Source organism: Aulonocara stuartgranti, assembly GCF_965226115.1.
Source record: "Aulonocara stuartgranti genome assembly, chromosome: 15".
In the NCBI taxonomy this organism is placed as follows: domain Eukaryota; kingdom Metazoa; phylum Chordata; class Actinopteri; order Cichliformes; family Cichlidae; genus Aulonocara; species Aulonocara stuartgranti.
In genome coordinates, this window is record NC_138951.1 from 41,400,097 (window position 1) to 41,426,391 (window position 26,295).

The 26,295-nt window shown below is 41.8% G+C and overlaps 1 protein-coding gene across 9 annotated transcripts in view; it reads right to left on the reverse strand.

Moving 5' to 3' along the window:
- Positions 1 to 26,295, reverse strand: part of ptprfa (protein tyrosine phosphatase receptor type Fa) — a 397,951-nt gene that overhangs the window by 57,510 nt on the left and 314,146 nt on the right. For 6 of the 9 annotated variants that reach the window (XM_082506013.1, XM_082506015.1, XM_082506018.1 and 3 more), the window contains 6 exons: positions 19,178 to 19,295; positions 17,599 to 18,180; positions 16,178 to 16,287; positions 15,774 to 16,030; positions 14,137 to 14,218; positions 7,784 to 7,996 (listed from right to left, as the gene is read on the reverse strand). In XM_082506013.1, coding sequence (XP_082362139.1) covers positions 7,784 to 7,996; positions 14,137 to 14,218; positions 15,774 to 16,030; positions 16,178 to 16,287; positions 17,599 to 18,180; positions 19,178 to 19,295 — 1,362 coding nt within the window. The remainder of the gene's footprint in view (positions 1 to 7,783; positions 7,997 to 14,136; positions 14,219 to 15,773; positions 16,031 to 16,177; positions 16,288 to 17,598; positions 18,181 to 19,177; positions 19,296 to 26,295) is intronic. The other 3 variants (XM_082506017.1, XM_082506019.1, XM_082506016.1) reach the window with 1 other exon arrangement.

A 26,295-nucleotide genomic window follows, 5' to 3' on the forward strand; every position in this document is an offset into this window, starting at 1 on the left:
AACTGTAGTAGCTGCATTTGTTAAAGCTTCACTGTTCATATTTTTGCTCCTGCTCTATGAGAAATAAAGAAATACAGTAAAACAACAAAAGTTCAGTTGTTTTCCCTCTTGTTTCATTGTCACTGTTATTATTGTAGCCTAAAGGGGGGATTATGAAGAGACTGATTTACTCATGAGCTCATCATTGCTTTATGATAATTCTAATGAAGAAGTCTTATTATATTGGTCCCATTCCTGGTTTACACATTTTCATAACTGACGACAAACCTCAGCGTTTCTTTAAAAAGACGGCAGCCACCTTTCCGAGCTCTGCAGCGTATAGAAGAAACCTTGAAGCATTAGCAGCTAAAAGGTGTGGCGCTTGATAACGTGCTCAGCTCATCTGTCTCCTCAGCGCTTTCCGCTCGCTTCTCTCTTTAGTACTTTGTGGCACTTTTAGCAAAGTACTGCTTACAGCTCAGAAAACTTTTTTTCTTTTTGAAAAATGACAGTTTTCACAGCTTTTAGATGCAGCAGAAGCATATTCTGAAGGATATTTAGATAATCTCAGGGGGGAAGTTTTGAAGTGATCAATCTCAGCGGTGGGACCTCGTAGATAGTAATCCTTCAGGGGTGAAAAATATGCTGCTGCTACATCTGCAAACTGGAGCGAGGAGACGCAAAGAAGAGAAGTGTCTATAATAGCAGAGGTGCAGGGGGATGAACATTTTGCTCAACAAAATTGTTTCCACCGTCCGTAATCCTTCCGCAAGAAGTGACTGATTACAAAGTATGAAACAATGTCTGACTGCAATGTATTTTGACAGCTCGGTTATTTTCTGAAACACTGGATATTTCTCCCTCAGCCGGAGTCGTCTCCTCTCGGCTCATCTATGCGTACAAGCTGGAAGATATCCAGTACCTATTCCTCTTTTCCCCTCAAAGTTCAGCAACTCTCCTCCTCCCACATTAGAAACACATCCCGGCATCTGTAAGGCCCTCTCTCCAGTGGCTGCAGCATTTCTTTCCTTTCTTGGTCTTATCCTCCCATTAAGCTCCCTCTAACTCCTCTGCTCACCTCTCTGTCGCTCCCACAGGGCTCTGCATCCACAGGAAGCCGCCGTGCTCTCCTAGCCGACCCACCCTCCACCCACCCTCCACCCCTCCACTCTAAGTGATCACACTGTTTATATGGCCTTTTTCTTTTATCCAATTTCACACGTCCCGGCTTGTTTACCAGCAGTGGGGGCCACAGAAAGCCACAGTGCCCTTTTCCTTCACTCTCCAGCCCCCTCGCCTTTCTTTTCCTTCCCACTCTTCTCTTGTCGCCTCCACCCCTCCAGCAGCTTTGCGGCAGAAATAAAAGCTAAGCTTATGTCCCCTTTTTTTCAATGAATGTGATTAGGTTTCTATTTTTGTACAGGCTGGAATCACATTCAGCAACGTGTCATTTATTGAATCTGGACCCTGCAGCTCTGTTCTCAACACTGTGGAAAAGTATTGTCCAAGACGACGCACTTCCCTCATTACAAAAGCTGTAATGAGCGGAGGCGCAGCAAAGTGGGAGTGATGAGAAATGCTCCATTTAATCATTTATTTAAAATGTCTGAATGGCATCTAAATGTCGGAGGACAATGGCATGTACAGAACAATGAATTGCTAAGTCTCTCTGATAAAGTTCCAGGAACTAAGGGATGACAGGAATAAGATGCCCAATTATGCATACAGAGAGTCCCTGCATGTGTGGCGATTTGCTTAAATATGTATCAACATTTTAGTTTTTATCAAACTATTTCTTTTTATCTCAAAGTTCTGAACATTTTTTAAATCCACACGGATGCTCCTCTTAAAAAACCGCAGTCCTCCGACCTAACGTCTGTTCTCCACCTCTCCACCGAGTGTCAGGATCATACAAACAGCACTAAAAACATCCGCCGAGGCCACCGAAGCTCTGCTGTATTAATTTGCTGTCTTACCCACTTAGATGGAAAGGTCAGCGTTTCATCTTTGTGCCTAAAGGTGGGGAAACTGCAGTTTCAGTCTTTTTCTGCCAGCAGGATCGTACAACAACTACAAAGCTGAATTTTATGTAACTTGAGGCGAGACAGAGATCCCAAACGTGTACACTACAAAAAAGGAAATTGGATGGTTGTTACATTTACAAAAGTCTAACTTGTATTTTGTTTCTGTGGTGAACGTAATTGAATCATGTAGGATCTGTATGAAATTTAACAACTTCATTTGTTCTTGTTGAGATGACCTGATACAATCTAGTAGGAGTGGTTAGTTGCTGGACTCACGAAATTCACAAGACCACATGAGATTTTACACCACAGGAAAATCACTGGAGGCAGACACTACACACCCCGTGCATGCTAGCGCTATTTATTGTGTTTAACCTGTCAAGGACAAAAACGTGCAGAAAAATTCTGCATCAAGCCTTGAAATCGTAGCTTTCCTCCTTTTGTGAAGTCTGTACCGACAGCGTGGTGGTGCAGTGGTTCGCACTGTTACCTCACAGCATGAAGGGCCCAGGTTCAAACCCACAGTCTGGCTAGTTTGCAGTGGGTACTCTGGTTTCCTCCCACAGTTAAAGGTCATTCAGTTATTAGAGTTAGATTACTTTGTGATTCTAAATTACTCATAAGTGTGAGTGCAAAGGATTGTTTGGCTCTGTGAGTTAGCCCTGTGATAGACTGGTGACCTGCCCACGGTGTGCCTCTTACCCAATCACATCTGGGGTAGGGTTGTTGTAAAGGGCATGAAATGTCCCATCACACCTAGAATTTTGTCCATATAAAATGATCCTTTTGTCAATACTGTAAATCAAACATGTTCAAAGAAGACGATTTTCTACAACTGTTGGCCAAATCTGCAGATTGCTACCTGGAAGGTTTTCAGGCCGCTCTTCACTCACTGACTGACTTTGTTTTGCAGTGCAGATAAATCCGACCAATGTGCTGAATTTCCTTCATTGATAACCTGAAACAAGCTTGCTTTCATTTCTCCATCTGCCCCCTTTTTTAATCTCACACTTCTTTCAGCCACTGATATTTGAATGACATTTAAATGCTCAATTCATTTCAGTTTTATTCATAGAGCCCCAAATCATAACATATGTCACATTGAGCACTTTACATAGTGGGGCCAAGACCTTGGATCATTTAAGAAAAAGCCAGTAACTCTCCCTGAGCAGGACCCACAGTGGGCCTGCTGTCTTCACTGGGCGGGGCGAGACAAGAGCTGAGGCAAATATTAACACCGTGTGAAGGATCTGCAGTCTGCTCAGCAGTAGGTGAAAGTGGTTAGTGATGAAAGCCTGACTTGGGTTCACCCATACAAGGAGACTCTGAATGCAGGTTTATCCTGTTAACATCCAGCAGCTCTCCATAACACGCTCATGGTTTGGGCTCAGCGTAGTACAAGCACATTTTCAGAAAATGCTTTACTTCAATGTAAGCCTCATATGAGGAATGATTAAAATAGTTCAGACAGCAGGACCTAAAAATCACAACCTGTTTGAGAGAATCTATTTTAATGTATTCAGTCATCCTTCATCCTTCAGCTGCTATTTTCAGCTCATGGAAGTTGCTGTTGTAACCACGTCCACTCTGCGTTCTCCACCATGGACCTCAAACTTGCACAGCAAGCAAAAGTCAGCTGGAACAAGATGAAGTTGAATGTGAGACCAGCCAAATCTAAATCAGGTGAAGCTTTTGATTTGTCAGACCCTTCTGATCGGACCCCGTACATGCATTCTTGTTCTTCTTCACAAGCCTTTCCATAAAAAGATTTGAACCTTAATCTCCCCCTACACCTTACTCCAAGTGAATCTTTACTGATCTGGTGCATCACCGTGTTTGTGTGAATAGTTCATAAGACTGTTTAAAGCCAGAAGCCTTTAGAAGTGTTCTATTCTGGACCAACCTCCTCCCTCTCCATAGATCGCAACACATTTAAATGAAGATGCCACGAGGGCGAACAAGAACAAGAGCAGTTGAAATTAGAGAAGCAGTCTGAAGGTTTAATGCTCTTGGAAGCAAGGTGCATGTGAGTGACGGTGGGGATCACGGCCTAACTGCTTGGAAGATATACCTGCAGATGCATGCAGGAGTCAAGGACATGATTAGCATCACTGTGACGTGCTTGGCATGTGTGCAGCGCTGCTTGAAGGGCTACTCTTGTATTCCACAGATAGAAAGCAATAATGCCATTCACAACCAACTCTGCTCTATTCATTCAGCATTACAAAGAAGTATGGAACATGCACTGCAGCTGTATGTACCACAATGTGACCCATAAATGAAGTTTTTCCACAGTTTTATGAGAACTATTCATCTGACAACTTTAAAGGCCACAAATGCAGACAAAACAGCAATAGAGCAGCATATTAAAAAACCATCCACGTTGCCTCTGCTGTTCCCTTGCCCCTGCTGCAGATTTATGATTTATTAAAGAGCAAGAGGTGTCAAGCACAGCCTTGGTCTCAGTGAACCTTTCTTGACACAGCACTGCTGCATACAAGGCAGGCTGTAACTCTAATAGTTGACTTTGCTTCTCCCTCACGTGGTAGCAGCAGCTGTATTGTGTGTTCAGATGGTACATTAGTGCAGAAGGATTACATAACATAAAACATAATGGGCACTTTGTTGGCAAGATGGTCAAACTCAGGGGAATCCATTTGTTTTCTTCCACATTTTATTCTGACTATTGATCATGTGCACTCAAACACAGCAGTGTGGGGGGAAAGCGCGTATTGCAATCCAGTACAACACCACCACAGGAAGCAGCTGCAAGGTCCACAGTAACAAGTGTCCCACAGGTTGCGTTCATTGCAAGGCTATTGCATGATATCAAACATTGGTCCTTGTTACTGTTTCTATTTCCTGACTCTTGTCTGTGAATATACAACTTTCATAAAGATGTACAATACAAAATCTGCACAAATAACTTTGCTGATGAATGATTTGCTGACTTTTGGTGCATCTTTGTCATAGTTTCTCTCTTGTATTTCAATGTTTGTATTGTTTTTGATGCAAGTGTTAGTTGCTGAGTTTGTGAATTGTGCCTGGTCACATGAGCGCATTCACCTTCCAGACAATCCCCCTGTTCTAAGAAGGACGGGTCTGGTCAGGTAGCCACAGTGTTTATTCCATTATGGAGATCTGAAAATTCGACATCGATGGGCAGATTTACTAACCAGGGCAAACTAGCGTGACGCCACAGTCGACGGAAGTGGGAGGTTCTGTTGGCGATCTGCTAATTTATAAAGATAAATAATTTGTTTTAATGATGACCAGCAGTCTACCAAGAGCACTGTACATATGCAGGCAGAAGCAATCAGGATGTGAGTTTCATGTTTGTGCTTCTCTTTGGAAATTCAGATCAATGTGTTTTTGCCTGGAAGACAAACTCTTCTGTTAGAATTTGCCGTGGACGATGCACAGTCTTGTAGCTCGAGACGTTCATTCTCTGGATAATTCTGACAGCTCAGTTAGAGCACAGGATCGCAGCTTTATTACAAATGAATCGATGTTATGAATCTGTTTGTCAGTACTGACTTTATATATGTAGAAGAGGATGTCACATCGTGACCCAGGCTTTGATGTTGCTATTACTTTGTCATTAAATGCATGCTCTTTATCTCTGCAGGCTATGCAAGTGTGAGACTGCGTGCATTTTTTAAAGTCAAAATTTACAGATTGTAGGATTCAAATATGAATCTAACAGCTGTCAGGTCTGAATTTGACACATTTCTGCATTTTCATTCAGCTTGTAACAGATCTGATACCAGAGAGAAGTTAAACAAAATCTGCTCATTGTGTGCACGAGGCTGTGAAAACACAAGCAAGAGACACAAGACTGATCTGTGTAGAAATGTAACTAAAAACTGGAAACACTGCAAGCAGCACTGTAAAGCCACTAGCACAGGACAGCCCAAGGTTAGGGAGTGCCTTCATAGCTTTGAGCCATCCAGCTGTGCTAACGCTGCACTCATTTTGATAACCCCTCCTCTTCTAATTCCTAATAATTGAACACTTCTAGAGACAACTATCACAGCCATAGGGAACAAAATAGGAGTTGCTTTTTTCAGGGTTAAATTCTGTTATTTGCTGTAAAGTGCATGAACTTAAATAGGTTTTGTAGGAATCATTTAAATGCGCTCCAAATTTCTTTCCCAAAAAAGGGAAACTTCTACAAATACTTATGCACGAAGGCAAAAATACTTCCACACCTTTTAGTCACAAAACTGACACTGCACCTCTTTAGTAAAATCTTACAGTAACTTTTTAATGCCAAAAGAGGGTTTTGCACTGCTGCAGATTGTTAGTCTGGCCTCAAATCTCTTGGTAAATGGGAATGGTAAACAGACTGGGTTATATAGAGTTTTTCTACTCTGAGCACTCAAAGCGCTTTACACAGCTCCCCGAATTCACCCATTCACACATGCACTGTTTTTCTATGTTGTTTCTGTCTAAGAACCTTCTGTCTAAGAACCTTCTGTCTAAGAACCTTCTGTCTAACGCTCACACATACACACTCATAATCCCACGAATGCACCGGAGAGCAACTCGGGGTCTTGCCCAGGATATTTGATAGGTGACCTGCTCTACCATCTACCGCCTGAGCTACAGCAACCCCAATTGCAATTTATCATGGCTCTGATACAGGGATGCTTCTCCCCAAGACAAGAACTAACAGACTTAAAAACTCCTTTGTCCCACACGCCATCAGACTGTTTAACTCCTCTCTGGAGGGGAGAGGGAGGGGAAACAGGAGGACAAAGGAGGGGGGAACAACTAAGCTGTAGTGCCTCTGCACCTCACTGTACAATACCTTGTGCAATACTTTTTGTAAATAGTCAACAGTGCAATAGACTCAATACTTGAAATGTGCAATTCACTTGTATTTTTGTTTTTTGTTCCTATTTATTCTATTTATCCCCTTTGTATATTTTATTTATATTTGTCTCTGTATTTATATATATGTGTGTGTGTGTGTGTGTGTGTGTGTGTGTGTGTGTGTGTGTGTGTGTGTGTGTGTGTGTGTGTATATATATATAACAGTTCTGTAACTGTAACTTCGGTCGTTGCTGTGCTTTTTGGAAGTCGAATTTCCCAGAGGAACCCACCCGAGGGATTAATAAAGTTCTATCTTATCTTATCTTACAATTAAGCTACTGCTGCTGTGTCATGTGGGTAACATCCCTGCTTTAGGGATGCTCCTCCTGTGAAAGAGAACTACTGTGTTGCACTTTAGCCACATGCAAAACAAGCTAGCTTTGGAAACAAAAGGATTTTATCTTTGAACTCAAGTCTTGGAGACATTTTTAGTCAAATTTGGTTATGTCACAGGTGAAACTTCCATATAAAGAGGAAGTTTGAATGTAAACTTAACCCTTACCCTGAATTACCCTTAATTAACCCTAACCACTGACGACAGCACTCAAACTGTCTGTAGGCTACACAAATGGATGAGTTATAGAACACACACTGTATGGACAGAACCAGCTGATATGTTGAAAATGTATTAACAAATTGTCAGTTTATTACCAACACTAATCTCAGTTTTGCTATATTGCCTTACGATGGCAAAGAAAAAGCCAAAGAGTCTTGTGGACAAACATGTAGCATCATCTTCACAATGTACTGTAAGTCTGTGCCGTGTTTTGAGGTGGGGTGGTGCTCTTTTTTAAGAAATCAGTGTATGCACTGAAGCCCTGGCCTCTGAGATCAACCACTGAACCACTTCCAAATGCATCACTGCTGCTGAACGTGTTCATAAATGCAGAGAGGTCACTCACAGACTCGTGGTCCGTCAGGTCAGCCAAAACGAAGCAGCGGTACTGCTGCTGTCCAGGGAGCGGTTTGTTGTAGAAGCCGCTGTATTTCTTTTCGTCACCCAGAGTGAAGATCTCAGGGAGCGTATCCAGCTTGGCAGCGATGTAGGGCTGCAGGAAGTCATTGCTCTGCCTTTTCCTTCTCTGCAGGCTGCTGTCAGCACCGGACTCCAGAAGCTACCAGAGGAACAAAATATTATGAGTTGACATGACACTGGAGCATAGTGACACAAGATGACATAACAAACCTCATCTCTGTAGATGACGGCTCTCTTTTCCTGACCCTCTGTGACAGTTATACGATTCTTCCATTTTATTCACTTGTTTTACTCTTATTTATTTCTAATCCAAACCACCTTTAACTGTTGATCTGTTTTCACTTAATTAAGGCTTAAAGTCTGCATGTCTTACTGTAACAATGCTAACAATGTAACCAGGCAAGAAACTAATGGCTCCACAAAGCAACAATGCCACCGGAGCATTCATTAATAATGCAAAAAAAAAGCCAATGGGAGATGCCATGAGGGTTATATCCATCCTTTTCTTTACACTCTGCAGTTTTTATCACCTGTCTTATTGATTGGAATGAACTAAGTTGCTGAGACCTCTGTGTGACTGGTCAACAAAGTCAAAAGAACCAGTAAAGATGAGCAATGTGTAAGAAGACAAACAAACAGGGTGCCGATGTTAGTTAAACCACTTTATTATGAAATGTTATTGTTGAAAATGTTCGAAATGATGCTTCATCATGCTGCTGATGCACTACACTTTTGTTCAGCAGTTTGATCAAAGCTGCAATTTGCAAAAACATACTAGAAAATAGATTTCTCGAAGTCTAAATTGAAGCAATAAACCTTTTAATTTATTTTATTTTATTTTGTTTTTGAGCCACGTAAAAATGTTACTTCTATCTTATAAATTTGTGGTGCACTTGGTGAAAGGTGCATGTTGGAGGATGCCAAACGCCTTACAATTAGCAGGATTGAATTTATAAAGTCTGAAGGCCCTCTGTGACATTCAGGAAGCACCGAGGGTCGTGGCTTCATTACTGAAACTCAGCTGCTCTCTGTGTTCAGAGACAGACGTGTCTTTCAACCACCTGCTTTTGTCATTTTAGACCAACACGTCCCCGCAAAGCAACAATATTCAAGGTGACACTGACATACTGGGGACGGTTGTCTGCAGCAAAGTCACTTCAATCACATGGATGCATCTTCTTCCTTTTTTGGGTGCTGACATTTCAAACATTCACTTTGTAAGAAAAAGGAAATTTAACAAACAGCCGGTTGACAGTATTTCACTTAAAAACGTCTCAGATGAAGGTACTGGATCCCGTGCCTTGTGTCAGTTTCAGATGCTGCTTTCTGCTTCCTTCCTTTTATGGTCCAGTCCTTGGTCCTCTCACCTGACTTATCCCCCCTGCTTGGGAGTCCATGTGAGGGCCTAGGACCCCCCATTGTCAAAGTACATGAGGGCTGTCTGGCAGATAATTTGAGCCCTTTACGCACTTTTTCAATAAGTCTACGTTTCTCAAAATTTGCTTACATTCCCCACACTTCATAAGAAAAAGTGTCATTCAGAAAAACCCAAAACACTATGATATATGCCAAAGATATATCCTACTTTCTTGGATAACTAATAAACTCAAACACTGCTGCTGGAAGGAATTTGGACCTTTAAAAGCTAAATTACTCCTAATGTTTAGGTCTCCCTTTCCATCTGGAAAGCACCAATTAGCTGTATGTTTGGCTCACAGGGACATGTTGCCATTAATACGTTTTACCTTACTAAAAAAAATCACCCCGTTATGTCCTAAATAAGCAGGGCTTATAACGCCGGGGCTCATCCAGGATATATAAAAAAGGGAAATCTCTGAACTTTATAATCATGCCATAGACCAGGGGTGGGCAATTCCAGGCCTCGAGGGCCGGTGTCCTGCAGGTTTTAGATCTCACCTTGGGTCAACACACCTGAATCACATGATTACCAGGCCTCTGGAGAACTGCAGGACATGTTGAGGAGCTAATTTAGCCATTTAAATCAGCTGTGTTGGATCAAGGACACATCTAAAACCTGCAGGGACAGTGGCCCCCGAGGCCTGGAGTTGCCCACCCCTGCCATAGACCAATCCAACTCAGGGCAATAAATAAATAAACAGTAATATGAAGTTCTGTAGAATGAATAGAAACCTAAACCTGACCAGTCACCAACAACTCAAAAACAAAAAATACAAATATATGGATAAATCACACAAGATATAATAAATAAGCATTTAACATTGTGCACGACCAGATTGAAACATGCACTTGGCCTCCCTTTATTAGTAGGACAGAAGTAATGACAAGATTGATGTGCTGCCAACCATCTCTATTAGAAAATGACTCCACTAAAGTGAAGTGCTTTTCTTCAGCCAAACCCAGATAGTGATCTGCATTTTAGCAACAACACAATCTGCAGTAGAGGAAGCTGCGATAGTGACCAGTAAACACAAACCTCAGACACTGAACAACTCCATTACTTGTTGCTGTAGCTCCAAAATGACTGGAGTATAAAAAGCGGAGGCCAGAGTTACTAACAAAGACTAAAAAATACAATGCAGGTCACATTTAGACTTGTATGCAAATGATAACTATAAGTTAGTATAATTACACAGTCTTTATGCATCAGCATCCTATAAAAACAAAGACATAGACTTTAAACTGTGTATGCTGCTATTCTACAACACATACATGCCTTTTTACAGAGCTCATATTGGCCAGATTCAAATGTAATTGCACACTAATGCTTCTGTGATAACTGTGTGTTGTTTTATGCACACATGTATTGGATATGTTCAAGAGTTTCAGTTGAGGTCCAGTTGTCAGTGTTTGGAGTGAGAGCTGGTTTCAGGAAAACTACAAAATACCAAAATGCTTCTTTGTCAAAGATCAGGAGAAAAGGTTAAAAAAAGCCAGACTATGAAGAGCTGTGGGCGCATTGGTTAGGGCTTTACCGTGTATGGATGAAATGGTTCTGGATGGATTGCTGCTTCTGAGCTGGGAAACAGTTATTGCCCCATGTGAAGGGGCAAGAGAGCTGGGCCAGAAGTTTTTGAATTATTCGAATGTATTCCAAGCTCTCGGTTATGGTCACGAGCTCTACATGCAGCCAAAATGAGATGTGTGTCCCAATTCATAGGCTGCATCCTTCAGAGGACCTGGCCTCCGCGGTCTACGTGTGCCGGGTCCTTCATAGACTGAGAAGGCCCGAAGTGCGAGGCTGTGAAATGGGTTGGTCTAGCCTTCAGATTTGGAATTGGCTTGGCCGCGCAATGAATTCTGGGATATGTTGGGTCACGAAGGACACACCCCATCCATCCTTCAAATTCGGGGAAATGAAGGACGCATTTGTCGGACGCATTTGGAGCAGCCTTCGTCGCCTAGCTATGACGTAATTGGCCTTGAAATGTGGCCTCCAAAGGATGCGCCCTATGAACTGGGTCATAGCTGCGTTTCTGCCTTAGACATACACCTGCTTCACCTTTACACTGAAAGTCCTGCTAGTTTGGTTCAAGGATCTTATTAGGAACACCTTTGCGCTATTTTCTTTTGGATGTTTTTTGACATGCAGAGTCAAAAGTTACATTTCATGGAAGTTTTATTTATTTAGAACCATTTTGCAACAACACTTAATTTAAGGTAAAGACACTGCTATACTAGCTATTATAGTAAACACCATAAAATCCATTATAGCTGCCGGTGTGACGTTGCCCATTGGTTTGCAAAGTCCTCTTTTGAAGCTTGAAGCATTTTGGCTGTCTCGTACTTTATTGAAGCCATGACTGATAAACTAAGGGATACTTTAGCTACTTGTCTGTCACTACCCAAGTCATACATTGTTTCAGTGATTTCTATACAGTCTGTACAGCAATGAGGATGAACCCCCCTCTGACCCTTGGAAATAATTCAGGTTAAAGCTCTTCTACACTGGCTTAATTTTTTAAGACCTAGAAAGTCCATCTTTTACATTTTTATTTAGTTTATGACCGCAACTCTCCAGTTGAAGCAAACAAGGGTCTAGACTATGAGATACCAGACTCCAGATCTTTGCCTTCATTGTTAGACCATTATCCACTGGCATGCATTTCATAATTTGTCAGGGGAGGGAATTAATGACAAACCCATAACAGTTACTGCACAGCTCAACCTGATCAGTCTGCCTGCAGACATAGTAAAAGCCCATCTCCTTTAGATCTTGCTCAATGAAGGCTCACGGGAATACAACGCAGTGCAGCGCCTCATGTATGTAAATGACACCTTAAGCAGCAGTTCTGTTGTAGGTTAGAAAGGACTTGGAAGAGATACAATAAAATCAAAGCTAAAGGATTTTACTGACACTAGGTAATTATATACAGTTGCAGGTGAAGCAAAAAAAGCCCCATTTCTTTCTTAGTTGTTATTTTACGTTTCAGGAGCAGAGCTGACTCAGCAGTTAATGTGTCAGCAAGTTTTAAAGCAAGAACAAAGCAAAATCTCAGAATGATGCACAGCAGTTAGTTTACTCTTTGAAAAACTTCATTTATTTTTGAGTTGTAGATTCAACAAAATTAACTACTGAACTCCCGTGCCACCATTTAGCTCAGCATTAACCCAATATCGTTTGCAAGAGGGGCCAACATAAGAGTGATGCCACACCGCCCCGTCTGCATTATGGGAGATGCAGCAAATTAAACTGAATCAAAAATAGAAACAAAGCTTCAGACATGAGGTAAGATTTCCCTTTGCCATCATCAGTGGCAACTCTGTACAAATATTCCTCAATCCACATATTGATGCATGATGATTTTTCTTTAATCGCCTCTATTTAGCCTCGCAACATTTCCACTTGTAAACAACATTTTCGGTTGATAGCTTCTGACCACATCTACACTTTGTTTTTTAGTATCTCTGACTGCATGACGGTGAGAACAGTCAAGTCATTCGAATATTGTTTGTCCCTCACAACCTTTTTGAATTGTTGCGTGTAATGAATTGTGTAATGATGCTAGAAGGGCTTCAGTCTGATTGGTTGTGAAAATTCATCATGAAGACATGTAAATGAAAACAAAGCTAAAACGCAAAGCATGCAGTGACGTCAGGCGGTGCTCTAAAAAGCCGAAGAACGCTGCATTCTTTCGTAAGCGACACACGAGGGTGGTTGAAGAAGCGGATTCATAATCACAGCATTTCTGGATCAGAAGGTGTCAGTGATGTTTCAAAACTGCCAAGGTGCCACTAAATTATAAAAACTGATTCCCATTTATACTGCTGGAAACATTTTCCTGTAATGAAGGTGCACGAACTCTGTTTTGTCACTCACACTGCAATAACTTACATTTTCATTCAGTGTTTCTCGCCCTTTTCCAGATAAACATGGGCAGAAAAACATTTAGCAGCTTTAATCACCTGTTTTCAATGTTATCAGTCCCATGCATATTGCCAGTAGGTTTCCTCCTCCACCTTATACCAACTCTCTGTCACCTTACTGCTGCTTCTACCCTTCACACTGGGACTAATAGGGAAATTTAACTGCAATAAAAAAACGAACAATAAAGTGCAGTTCCCTCAATGGCCACTTGAGGCTGCTTCTGGTTTTTAATTTCCCAGTTTATACCAGGCTGAGGGATTCTGTTTTTAGTGTTCCTGGATCACATTCACATGTGGGCTTGTCTTTGCATGGTTTACCCTGCATTTGTGGATGGCACTGTAAGCTGTGCTCACACACAGTGATGTCCATGACACATGTTTGATGTCGTGCTGCCCGAGGGCACAAAGACCACTGGCATCCAATACTGAGTTTTGGCCTTGATGACGAGATATTTAATGTCTTTGCAATTTTATGTTGAGGAACATTTTTCTGAAATTGTTATACAATTTGTAGATGATTTGTAGAGAAGCTCCGCCTCTCTAAGATGCTCTTTTACCTAATCATGTGACTGACCTACTGGCAGCTAACCTCCAGTTATAGTTTCTTTTTTTATACCATCACTGCGGTAACCTTTTGTTTGCCCCGTCCCACTTTTTTGGAGACGCTTTGCTGTCATCAAATTTAAAAGCAACATTTTTCTTAAAATTGTACATCTTTCATGTTTTAATATTTGATATTTTCTACGTTCCAATATGGACAAATTACTGCAGCTTATGTCCCAACTTATTTGAAAGACTTTTTCTAGGATTTGACTCCTTTTTTGCTTTTACCCAGTGTTCACAAAATTTATGGCAACAATTACAACTGATAAAAGAGCCGTTTTTAAGATTGTCAGCCACAATGAAATCAAACTGAACTAGACATCCGCTCACCTCTTGTATGTCCATGTCTTCAGGGTTTTCCCATCTCCTCAGAGAAACTGGAGTGACAGGGACAACCACTATGTAGTACCACCTGCACAAAACGTATAATGCACCCATATATGATTGTGCACCAAACACACACGCAGAGCTTCAATGTTAAGAGAAGATAAGTTTATGAGGAAATTCACCTGTTACCACAACACAAGAGTCAGAAGCACAAAGTGAATTAAAGACGTATTAAAAGACTAAAAAATGCAGTTTATATGTATGCATGTGTCTAATGTTGTTTCAGCACATCTTGTAGATCTTCTCCATAAACTTTCTGAACCTTCTCTTAAACAGATGCATTCACTGAGCCTAATGAGAAGGTCTGGTTTGGACATTAGCATCTTTTTTCTCCACTGACTCCACTCCTCTTAATTACTGCTTACTTGTGGGCTATTTCTTCGGAGAAACAAACACTTGAAACACAATTAATTATTTCTATGTGCTTGTCTTCTTGACCACGCTGGGTAATAATATGAAATAAACTTCTTGTGAAATGCACCTTTTGCATTGGGATTCTTATTGCTGATTACCTCAAATTGCTTTCTGGTATCATGAGAGGGCTACGAGTTGCAGTGGGGCGACTGTTAATATAGTCGTGTGGTTTTCTGCTGTAATCACGGAGCTGTTGGGCCAGAGGTTTGATTGTCTTGTTTGCACTTAAAACTACTCTGACCTTAAAGAAAACGCTTCTGCTTCTGATAATTGGCTCGCTGTGAAGTGGGTAAAACATGACAAGAAGTTAATAAAGAGAGGCTGTAATGGCTGGTGAAACACGCCAGAATTTTCTGGCTTTTTAAGATGTTTGAACTGCTAATACGCTGAGTGTATGTTGGGGAAAATAGCCTGGCACTCTATAGATGCAGTGGACAAGACATTGCTGAGATTCACACGTACCCATACGGTCTATAGAACCTGGCTCAGATCAGCTGACAGGACTGGCTAATACCCTGACACTCAACGCTCTTGGCGCCTAAAAACCAACACGACGGTATCTAACACACTAATACTGAGATGAGGAAATGAGAAAATCCAGTGATGTTGCAGCTCTGAAATATGGCCAAACTGGTGGCGAGTGGCATCTTGGCAGCTGCACGCTTGACTTTTCTCAGTTCATGGGCAGTTATTTTGCGCCTTGGTTTTTCCACACGCTTCTTGCGACCCTGTTGACTATTTTGAATGAAACGCTTGATTGTTCGATGATCACGCTTCAGAAGCTTTGCAATGTTGAGACTGCTGCATCCCTCTGCAAGATATCTCACTATTTTTGACTTTTCTGAGCCTGTCAAGTCCTTCTTTTGACCCGTTTTGCCAAAGGAAAGGACGTTGCCTAATAATTATGCACACCTGATATAGGGTGTTGATGTCATTAGACCACACCCCTTCTCATTACAGAGATGCACATCACCTAATATGCTTAATTGGTAGTAGGCTTTCGAGCCTATACAGCTTGGAGTAAGACAACATGCATGAAGAGGATGATGTGGACAAAATACTCATTTGCCTAATAATTCTGCACTCCCTGTAATACTGAGATGAGGAAATGGAGGAGCAGTCACGGAAACTGTCAGTGTTAAAACAGACAAACTGTCAGCACTGACCTGACAGCCGCTGCGTCCGGGACCTTCGGCAGGCTGATAGTCACTTTACCACCTTCCTCCACATCTATATGGTGTTGAGCTGGTTTCACCGTCAGAAGGTCCGGAGCCGTTCGGATGGAGACCTGCTGCTGGAGGCCGCCAGCACTATTCCCTCGGCTCATTAGCACAAACGAATAATCAGTGTCTGGCTGCAGCTGTGTGATCAGCTTCCTTTTCAGGTTGCCTTGAACCTCCACACTCTGCTGGTTGTACAGAATCTACAGCAGGATGGAGTTATAGAGGTTAATTTACACCTTGCACTACTGTAATAATTATCACTGTGATGTCTGTCACCAATATCCAGCTCTCTGTTTTACCCAAAACAACCAGTTTTCTGCCTGCATGAAAGAGAGCGCTGAGCTTACCTTGACAGGCACTTGAGATTTGTATGTTTCTGGCACTTCCCAGGTCAGCAGGACCGAGGTCTTTGTCACAGCCTTCACACCAAAGTTCTTGGTAAACACTGAGGGAAGATCTGGATGATTATTAGGTGGTTAATTTGATTGTGAATATGACTGAGATGATTCAGTGCTGATGAGGAGGTGCAAGAAAAGCAAGACAGTTACGGGGAACACTACCAGATAGATCTCGGCACAGTTTTTATGATTTTATGATCTATAAAAGCACAAACAGGTGTTTGGCAATAACAAACGACCAAAAACTGCTGTTTCTCTAATGTCCACTTAAGCCTGCCACTACATTTTTTATACAACTCACTTGTTTCATTTGTATTAAGGATAAACTGTACATTATCAGTGGCATGAAAACGTTTACATGTGTGCAGCTGACAGATGTCTGCTCGATTAATGCCAGCTTGCAGTTTTGATAACTTTAATTGGAATTTTAATGCAATTATCTGAAAAACAATATTGCTTGCTGTGCATGTAATTGTACTAACAGTCAAGAAAGCTTGTGCTCCAATTAGTGACTTATGCTAATCAGCAGGTAACTACATGATGCACCAACATAATCCATGCCTCATATCCAAATAATATCGAATAACTATCATAGCAGTGAGCAAAGATGACATGACACACATGGACTATGTAGGAAACTGTAAACAAACATAAATGATATAAATATAAATGAGTTTTTTTCATATTTAAAATTCCTCGCGTGCGTTAGTGACACTTGTCAATATCATAACCAGCTTCATGAGGTTTTCATCTCAAAAGGTTTCCAATGAAAAGATCATTGTAATAAATAACACACAGGACTTAAGTGTATCTTTAACTGTTTTCAGATGGTATGCTATAATGAGGTCTAACTTAGTGAACTAAGTGGATTTAATAGTGTGAGACTCACACACACTCACAGGAACTAGCTGCTTGCTTCCTGCATCAAATATGGCCAGAAAGTCCTTGTTTAACATCTCTAGAGAAGAATCCTACAGGGCTGCAGTTTGCAAATGCCAGCTAGAGGCAATGGTTATTAAATAAATAAAAACTCTCCAAGTTGTCAGTGGAGTAAAGTCACTTGTGACTCTACTTACTGTCTAAACTCGTTTTAATTTTCACTTTGAATCTTACAAAGTTACTCTAGTAAAACCCAGGAATAAAAAAGGGTAGAAACTGAACATAATTTGTTTCCCTGATGAAGTTCTGCTACATTTCTTTGAGTTATGTAGAGGACAGAACTAAATAATACTGGGACTAGCCTCACCCTCCTTTCAGTTTCATCTTGTTCTCAAGTTATTGCATTCACACGATTTTCAGAAACTTGCTCTGACCTTGAGGTCGAGATCACTGAGATTTTTAGTAGCTGCACCTAAGCCTGTGGTTCTCACCTGGCATGGAGGTGGACATGGTCCTGCTCTGGATGCTGGGGCTGATAGGTCCTCCGCCCTTGCTGGTGAAAGCTTGGACTCTTATGTCATAGGTTGTGTCAGGCTGCAAACCGTAGACGGTCATCTGTGTATCTGTGGTAACGTTGGTGCTGTTGTTCGGGCTGTTAATGTCTCGGTACATCACCACATACTTCACAATCTTCCCATTTCTTTCAGCCAGAGGAGGCGGGTCCCAGGCCAGTTTGGTGGAAGTTGCAGTAAGGCCGACCACGCTCAGGTTTTGCGGGTAGCTGCTGGGAATGTCCTCAGGGGTGCTGATCTCTTTTACATACTCCTCCCCGTTCCCTGCTCTGTTTTTGGCACACAGTTTGAAGATGTACACGGCACCCTTGTGGAGGCCGGTGACTGTGAAATGATCATCTGTCTTCTTGAAGTGTTTAATGGTGAAAGCTTCCTCCTCTGCTCTCTTGTACTGCAGCTGGTATCCCATGTGCTCCCCAACCATTTCTTTAGGGGGCTGCCACTGGATTAGAGCGGTGTTCCCGATGGTGGTGCTGATCATCATAGTGGGCTTTCCAGGAACTGCGATGCAGGAAACATTTGTAAATATTCAGCACTGAAAGACACATTTAAATATGATCTAGCTTATTTTCTTAGCTGGTTGGAAGGTATAGGACCTGTTTTTGAGATCATCATAAAGGCCACACTACTTTTTATTATCAGAAGAACAAAGACTGTTATTCAGACTAGCTTTTGAGTCTAAAAAGCTCTTTAAACCTGTGTTTTTGTGTGTGTGTGTGTGTGGGGCGGGGTTCCTAATGACCAGCAGGGGGCAACTCTTCTGGCTCCACAAGAAGTCAAAGTTGCAAAGACGTCTGTTTGCAAAATTCATTTTTCTGATGTGTAAATTATGGTGGAGTGAAACAGACAAAGTAAGGAATGCTTTTCAGAGGGGCTTTGTGTGCAGTGCTGTTGGACTCTTAGTACAATCTGCTCATTGCTAATGACATCTGGTTTAAAAAACAAGACCTGCTTCTCAGTATACTTGGGTTTACTTTTGTTCTTGTGAAATATCATCTGTCAATTCCAACTCAAAGAAGTCGAGTATGCTACAAATGCCTCTGTGTGTACTTGCCCCGCCCGTTCTATCGAGGATGTAATGAGTGTTGACTTGTGCTGACTTGTGTTGACTTGGGGCAGCCAAGTATTCTAGAGTACATTTTGAGGAAAACTCAAAAGCAACAGTGTGAGCACCCAAAGTTGTGACTTAAGTTTAGAAATTTTACTGTTTCTGTGGCAAAAAGCAAGATTTCAAGATCTTTTATATAAGAATGCAGCTGTTTGCCTATTTGCAAAACCGTTTAAGAAGCTCTTTCAGGATGATACCGAGCTAAACGTAAAATGGAGCCAACATTAGCTCATATTATTATCAAAATCAGACAAACAGAAAAAATCAGACTACGCAGGACTAAAAAAAACTCCTGAAAGGTATTAAATGGAGACATATTAGAAAACAAGCAGGAATGTGATCAAGATATGGCCTCAGATTTGTTGTATTAGTTGTATGCAACACACACACCTGCTCCTGTGGTGGTGGCCACCTTGGCCTTGCTGCGAGCTCCGTCACCCTTGGTAGTATATGCAGCCACAGTCACAGAATAGGTTGTTTCTGGGAGCAGACCTGCTATAAAGGCCTCCTGCTCAGCACAGAGACACAGGGAAGAAAAGAGGAGGAGGAAGAGAAACGGAGACAAAGATGAAGAGAGGATGGAAAAAACAGACGAAAGGGCAACAAAATTCAAGTTGAGACAACAGCTTCAGTTCAATTGGCAGAAAATTTAGTGCACTGAGCAACTGAAGCACACAACACATGCATCAGCTTCACATTTCCACCACTCAAGGTATTCTGACATTTCCACACCACCCGAACACCAACCTGTTCACAACACTCCAGTATACCATCACTGCACATCAGCACCGAGTGCTACAAAAGGCTTTTGGAAACGAAGGTTCTTCAGAGATTGTTCCCCGTTTCATTATCTGTTTTTCTTTTATTTCTATTCTTCTTTAACTGGTAACTGCACAGATGCAGTTTATGGACGTTGAATCCAGAATCCTGATCTTCTCTTTGAAGAAACGAGTCATGAGAAGATAATGAAAACATACCTGCTGTTTGTCCAGTTAGATAATTCAAACTAGAACATAAAACCATTTTGTTAGTAGGTCCACCTAACCAGTGAGTGACAGCAACAAAAGAACGAGGCAGTCAATGAGCACAACAGCAAGGACAAGCGATGGTCTCCTGGCTGATTACTCAGTGACCACCAACCACCATCAACCTCCGGCTTTCTAGCGATCTGATACGACAGCGTTATTTCTTGGTGTCCGATCCTGCATCAAGGAGCCAAAGCCAAAAGACACCCTGCGTATAAAAGCAAAACACAGATGGCGTCTGACAAAAGTGCGCTACGTAACACGATGCTGATGCTGCACTGCTCAGCCTGTTCATCTCACACCATACTCAGACTTGAAGATGCTGACGCTCAACCCAGCTGCAAAGCCCCACATCACATACAGAAGCTCACCTTCTGTCAAAGCCAACAAAACCATATCATTTACAAAAAGCAAGGGTGCGACCGTGTGGTTCAAATCACAGACAACGAAAACATCCCCTGAAAATGTGGAGGACTTAGTGCCAAGGACCTGAACACAGCTCTCACTTTGTTTTACGAGGATCTGATGCCTTCCAGTAATCTACCCACAGAACATAAGCCTTCTCCAAGTATACAAAACAGTCACTGTCAGCAATATTAAACTCAAATGTGTTTTATGATAAAGACCTCTCAAAGAAACTCGTCTCAGGAGAATCTCTGCCATGCACATTAGGCTACATGTTCGAACGTGCTCGTCCAGCCGCGTTAATATAGCCACATGTACGGCCTGTCAACTGCCGCGAGTCCATGAAGAGGCACGAAAAAGGTCCACTTTTCTCAGATAGCAGAGGACTGCTTTCTACTCCTGAGTGCTGAGTGGAGCAGAGCTGCAGAGATGAAGGAGCATGTGATGAGAGAAAAATGGCAGCGGGAAAGTGGTGTAGCTGCGAGTGTGTGCGGGGGTTGATAGTTCCAGTAAAGAATGCCCAGTGGGTTCCATTTTGCCCATCATGACCGTGCCTCTGCCTACAGCCCAGGGGCTGCTGAGCCACGGAGATGTCACTGCAAATTAGCAAAGCGCTGCCAAAGGAAAAGGGGGGGTGTTCCAGAAACAACCACCACTCTAATTATTATTCTGTGGCAGGCAGTTTAATATCTACCACTGGATATTTAAAAGGGGTGTCTTCTGCTAATTTAAGAGCAGAGACGTACAAAACTGAATTCAGCCGGGGCGTAAAGAGTTAAGATGTTTCCCTCCTTCCTGTGTTCTCTGCAGGGCAAAGAAGGTGAAAGATGAGAGAGAAATGCGACTCATGTGAAGCTACTGAAGTCCTCTAAAAGCCTCATTATTTTAATCTGCTGCTATTCCTTTCCACTTTTGTTGCCAGAGATTTTCTTGCTTTTGAAATGGGGAGAAAAAAAAATCAAATTGGTCTTTCATCTGTCTTTCAAACGCAGTGCGAGCAGGAGTCTGCAGGGATGAATTCCCAGGGACTGAACAGATGATACACTTTACATTAAGACATGAGACATCTCTCCTATGAGGGGAGCGTCTGCTTTAACGGGAGCCAATCAATCGGCAGTGACTTCCTGTGTGTCAGACATCAAACGCTGCTGTCCTCCACCTCCTTGTCTTTTCAACCTCCATCACCAGTGGGGGAGATTCCACTAATGTTGGGAACAAATCCACTACAAAAGCGCATTAGCAGTTCGCACACTGCGCGGATTCTTCCTCACATGAAGAGGGAAGGACACGTGTGCCTGATATTTCAGTGGATGCTGGAGACCCTTCAACAACACCCACAGTCAGCATGTTACATTTAGGAATTTGATCAATTTGATGCTTTAGATGGCAGCTAGGGAAGCTGAGCTAACAGTCTGCAAGCTTGTTAGCCATGGCTCTGGAAGCATACAGCTAGACCTTTGTTCAAGGGCTGGGCTTCCTTACCCAATTTAAACTGGACATGTTCCTCTTTGTTCTAGCAGTGGATGCTCATTAGACATGGCCAAAGTTTCCAATAAGGACATTTGTACAAGTAATCGCTGTGAGATAAAAGGTCAGGCTTCACACTGCTTTTTCCTGCTCAGTTTCACACTACTTTTTTTTTCTGTGTGTTGTCAAAGAGAGAGATCTCTTATGTGGTCATCAAGACGCTCTACTGCTCAAACCTTATGCAGCCAAACAGAAGAATGTGGGCTTAGGGTTGGGGGGGGACACAAGAACTAAAATTTGAAGCTGGGAATGAAAGTCCCTTTAAGCAATAGCCTTTCTGGCCACTCTCCGTTTAAGTATTGTGTAGGTTGCATTATTTATTACCTGTGCTGGACTGACGTATTGAACCGTTGCAGAGGGAAACTTGTGCTCAACAGTAAATGCACAAAGTATTTCTATTGCTGGAGCATTATAAGGTGTTCGTGTTGGGGTTTAATCTATAGAGAAACGACTCTGGGTTAATTGTGTAGAGTTTGAAAGGAGTTGTTCCTCGAAATAACTGACCCATTTAAATAAAACAGGCACAGCTTACTGAATAAATAAAATATGAAGTCGAAATAATTAAAACGTTTTAGAGACTTCTTTTTTGGTTTCAATCCAGTTAAAGGGAAAACTCATGTGCTATGAAAAATTTAATGAGTGTTTCAGCTTTGCTCTTCATTACAACAGAAATTGGAAGGATGGGTCTGAAATGAGTGTTCCCCCGTGGACAGGGCCTCTCAGGGGCAGATGTGGCGAGTGGCTCTTTCCACTGTGCAGAACTATGGATGGCAGGGTCATCTGAACGACTCGTCTTCACAGTTTAACACGGTTTGGCTCTGTGTGATGTCAGCAGAGAGGACATCATATCTCTCATCTCAGACGCACAGCTCTGGCCCGACGGTCCCTCATTCTGGTCAAAGCTTCTATTTATGAGGGCCAATCAAGAAGAAAGCTGGCTTAAAGGCACGATAGTCTTAAAAGTACATTTTGTAATTACTCTGTGAAGCTCTGAACCAGAGCTTTCATCGCTCGGTGGCATTTTACCATTTGGTAGTTAAATATGTTTAGAAATGTGCTGCTATAGTTTTCTTTTTAATCCTTCCAACATTTCCTCAACAGCTGCTTTTTCCCCTGATATTGTAAATAAAAATGTGTTGATTCCTACAAAACAAAACTTACAGTGACTTGAAGCGCCAACATGTGGTAGAAATTGGTATTACACAAAAGTGCTGCCTGGCCCTACAACAATACTGCATAGTTATTATTGTAGGCTTTTACTATACAAATAAAGTTGAACTGAATTAAAATGAAATTGAATACATATTTTAGATTTGCAGTGGTTCTTTCTGCACATTCTGTTGACTGTTCATAATCTGATATGCTTGAAATTGTTTTTAATTTGAGTTTACCTGTAAAGTATTAGCAGAGAAGTAAGTACATGCTGGCAGGTAACACTAAGCAACCAAGGCACTGTTTCCACAAGCGCATACAAACGTGGCTTTTCGTTTAAATCCAAGAACCATATTTTATAAAGGTAAAAAAAACAAAGAAACAATACAAACACATAACCACAAAGAAAAAGAAGCAGAACCACCGACTGTTGTTTTCACCCTGTTATTAATAAATGTATGTCATCAATAATGTACAGGTCCACAGAGAGCAGCCGGCGTGTTCTTAAATGTGAACTTTATTTTCCTTTGCAGTCTGTGCTTGTGGAGAGCTCCACTGTAATAACTGAGTATTTAATAAGTACTTAATAGTGAACAGTAGCAATGAAGTTGAAACCTAAATTAGTTTTGTCCCAAAAAGGATCTAAAAGAATCTAAAATGTTGCTCAATGCCGGGTTACACCGAGCCTGCTTTTGAAGAACTTCCTTCAGTTTATTTTCCATTAATTCCACTTCATTAGAAACTCACTAACAAGCTGTTAGCTCATCAATATGATGTAATATTATGAAAGGAAGCATCAACGCTGTGAAGAATGAGTGATGTCACTGTTTAGTCAGAGCACAGATGCAATACGTCTGACTGTGCCTACAGTCATTTACAGTGAGTCACCAGAGCACAGGCAAGGTGCACGACTGAGAATGCAATCAAAACGCATTTTCCACTTTCCCAAACTAACCACAAGAGGCTGAAAATATTTCTTTCAGACAGCAGCTATTGCAGAAACAGTGTCTGCTGATTCTAGTCTCTAGTATTGTGTAGTATCAGACCTTTGTCATTTATAAAAACAATTCTACATGATTTTTCAAATTGCAAAAATCAGTTACCTGCAAACGGTCTTTAAATTTCTCTCTGTCTCAGCTTCTAACAGGTTTGGACAAGAATAGGTGCACAAATGTTGAGGACCTCGCTTCTTGCATGAGAAATGACGCAATAGGAGCCACAAAACAGCAGCGTGTTGTGTGTGCACTGATTTGATGTGTCTGCCTAGTGCAAATAAGACAATCTTACACAGACTGTAAGTGAGGTCAAAGCGTGAACACATAGCCCACAGAGCACACACCACAGAACAAAATATGTAAAAGAAAATCCATTTACAGCAGTACAAACTGAGCCCCAACTCCCTGTAATCCTTCATCAATAAGCCCCGTGCTTTGCACTACAGGTAGACACAAACATCTAGTTTACTCTTGAACTATGGGACTGTGTGTCTGCTGCACCGGTGCACAGACTTACAACACTATTGTGATGGGCACTGCAGAGAAGGAATGGAGCAGAGAGCTGGAAGGGAAGCACTGTACTTTTCATGCTCACAAACAAAAGCAGTATGCACTGATGTCTCTGTGGATTTGGATTGCAGAATAAACCAACAGCAGCTGCATTCAAGTAGAATAAATAAGCAGACACTCTTTATTGGATGGAAGGTAGCATAAAGCAGACGTCTGCGTTACACAGATTCCACATTCAATAAAATAACAATGTGATGTGAGGCAGCAGGAGACACTGAGCACTTGTTTGACAATTACTGCTGCAGAGTCTAGAATATTGTGTGTGTTCAGTAACAGTATGTCAGCTAAACAGAGATCCCTTTGCTGGCTCAGAAAACCAACAGTGAAACCACGAGCCCGACTTTACTTGCAGAATAAAGTCAACAGAGTATTTACAGCTGCATTCCTTCAAAGACTGGGAGGCTGTGGTTCAAGAAACACACCAAAAAGACACCCACACCAAACATGTACGTGCACGCACACACATACAAACACACACTGTGAGCAGCTGCCACAGGTGCCACCCTGGTTTTCACCAACACATCTGTAAAGGCTGTGAAGGTTTACGCCACCGTCTGCCAGTCTCCTCTCTGACCCGAAAAGCTGTCAACTTATTAAATTAAATTAAGATTTGAAAATAGTCTCAAATTTTAAATCGTTACACATTTGTGATCATTTGTTTTAAATTATGAACAAAGGCAGTTCTCAGACTCTTGTTAGATTGGTTTTCCCTCTTGTGGATAAGAAATTTGAATTTGTTTGTTTTTTCAATATTCACATGTGACCTTTGGTCACTTTCACTAACCCTACACTTTTCACCACATTGACACTATATATGGTTTAGATTTGGAGTCCTCTAATATGGCCGTACGAGGTTGGGTTGAATTAAACCTATTAGCCTAATTAGCAAAATGCTGTCTGCATCTGTTGTGCAATTCTACAACATACTGATATCTGTGCAATAAATATACAGCCTTGCATTGGCATTATATAAAAATGTATTGCGATCACTCGAACACCTTAATTAACTAAACTGAAAAGCAGAGATCTAAGATATCTTGCTTACATCAGGTATAACTGAGAAAATGTTACTACTTGGTTTTGTAGCTGCCGAGCGCCATCAGGCTTCTTCTTCTTTAGACTGCTAACTGAAGAGAAAGGTAGGTGGAAAATAATTGTGTTAGTACCCACACAGAGATCATGGGATGCTGTGACAGAAAACACACTCGCCATAACCCCTGTCCACACAACACGCACTGTGACTACTCACGCAGTCCGCTGAGTCTTCATGAGTCCACTGATGAAAAACAGGGAGCGCAGCCAGAAGAGCAGAATGTTTGTTCAGCTCAGCAGGAACACTACAGTGATCAGGGACTGAAGGAGGAACAGGTGCCACTTTAAACTTCATGTGGAAATGGAGGTAATGTGTGAATAATGAGTGCTCTCCTCTGTAGTGCCGACTCATGAGGGGAGTCTGGCCCAGGCTCATGAGGGGCTCCAATTTAAGAAGAAGGGCGATAACGAAAACTCGTGTTTTCTTGCAAAGAGCTCGATTCGCTCAGGCAGCACATTCAGAGCCGCTGACTCACCTGCCAGATAAACCCAGTTTCCTCAACTTGGGGATGTGAATCACACACTGAGGCGTGCTCTAGGTTTGCTCTATTAAGTGCCTGATTTCATTCATTGTTGTCTTTGTTGCCTAGATGAATATTTATGGTGCTTTTCCAAAAAGAAACATAAATTTAATGAAATAATCCGTTTCTAGTGAGTTACTATGGTTTTTCCTGGATTTTACAGATATAGATGTATTCAGAAAAATAACTAAGATATGCAAAGCTTTTTTCAGCCATCGTTT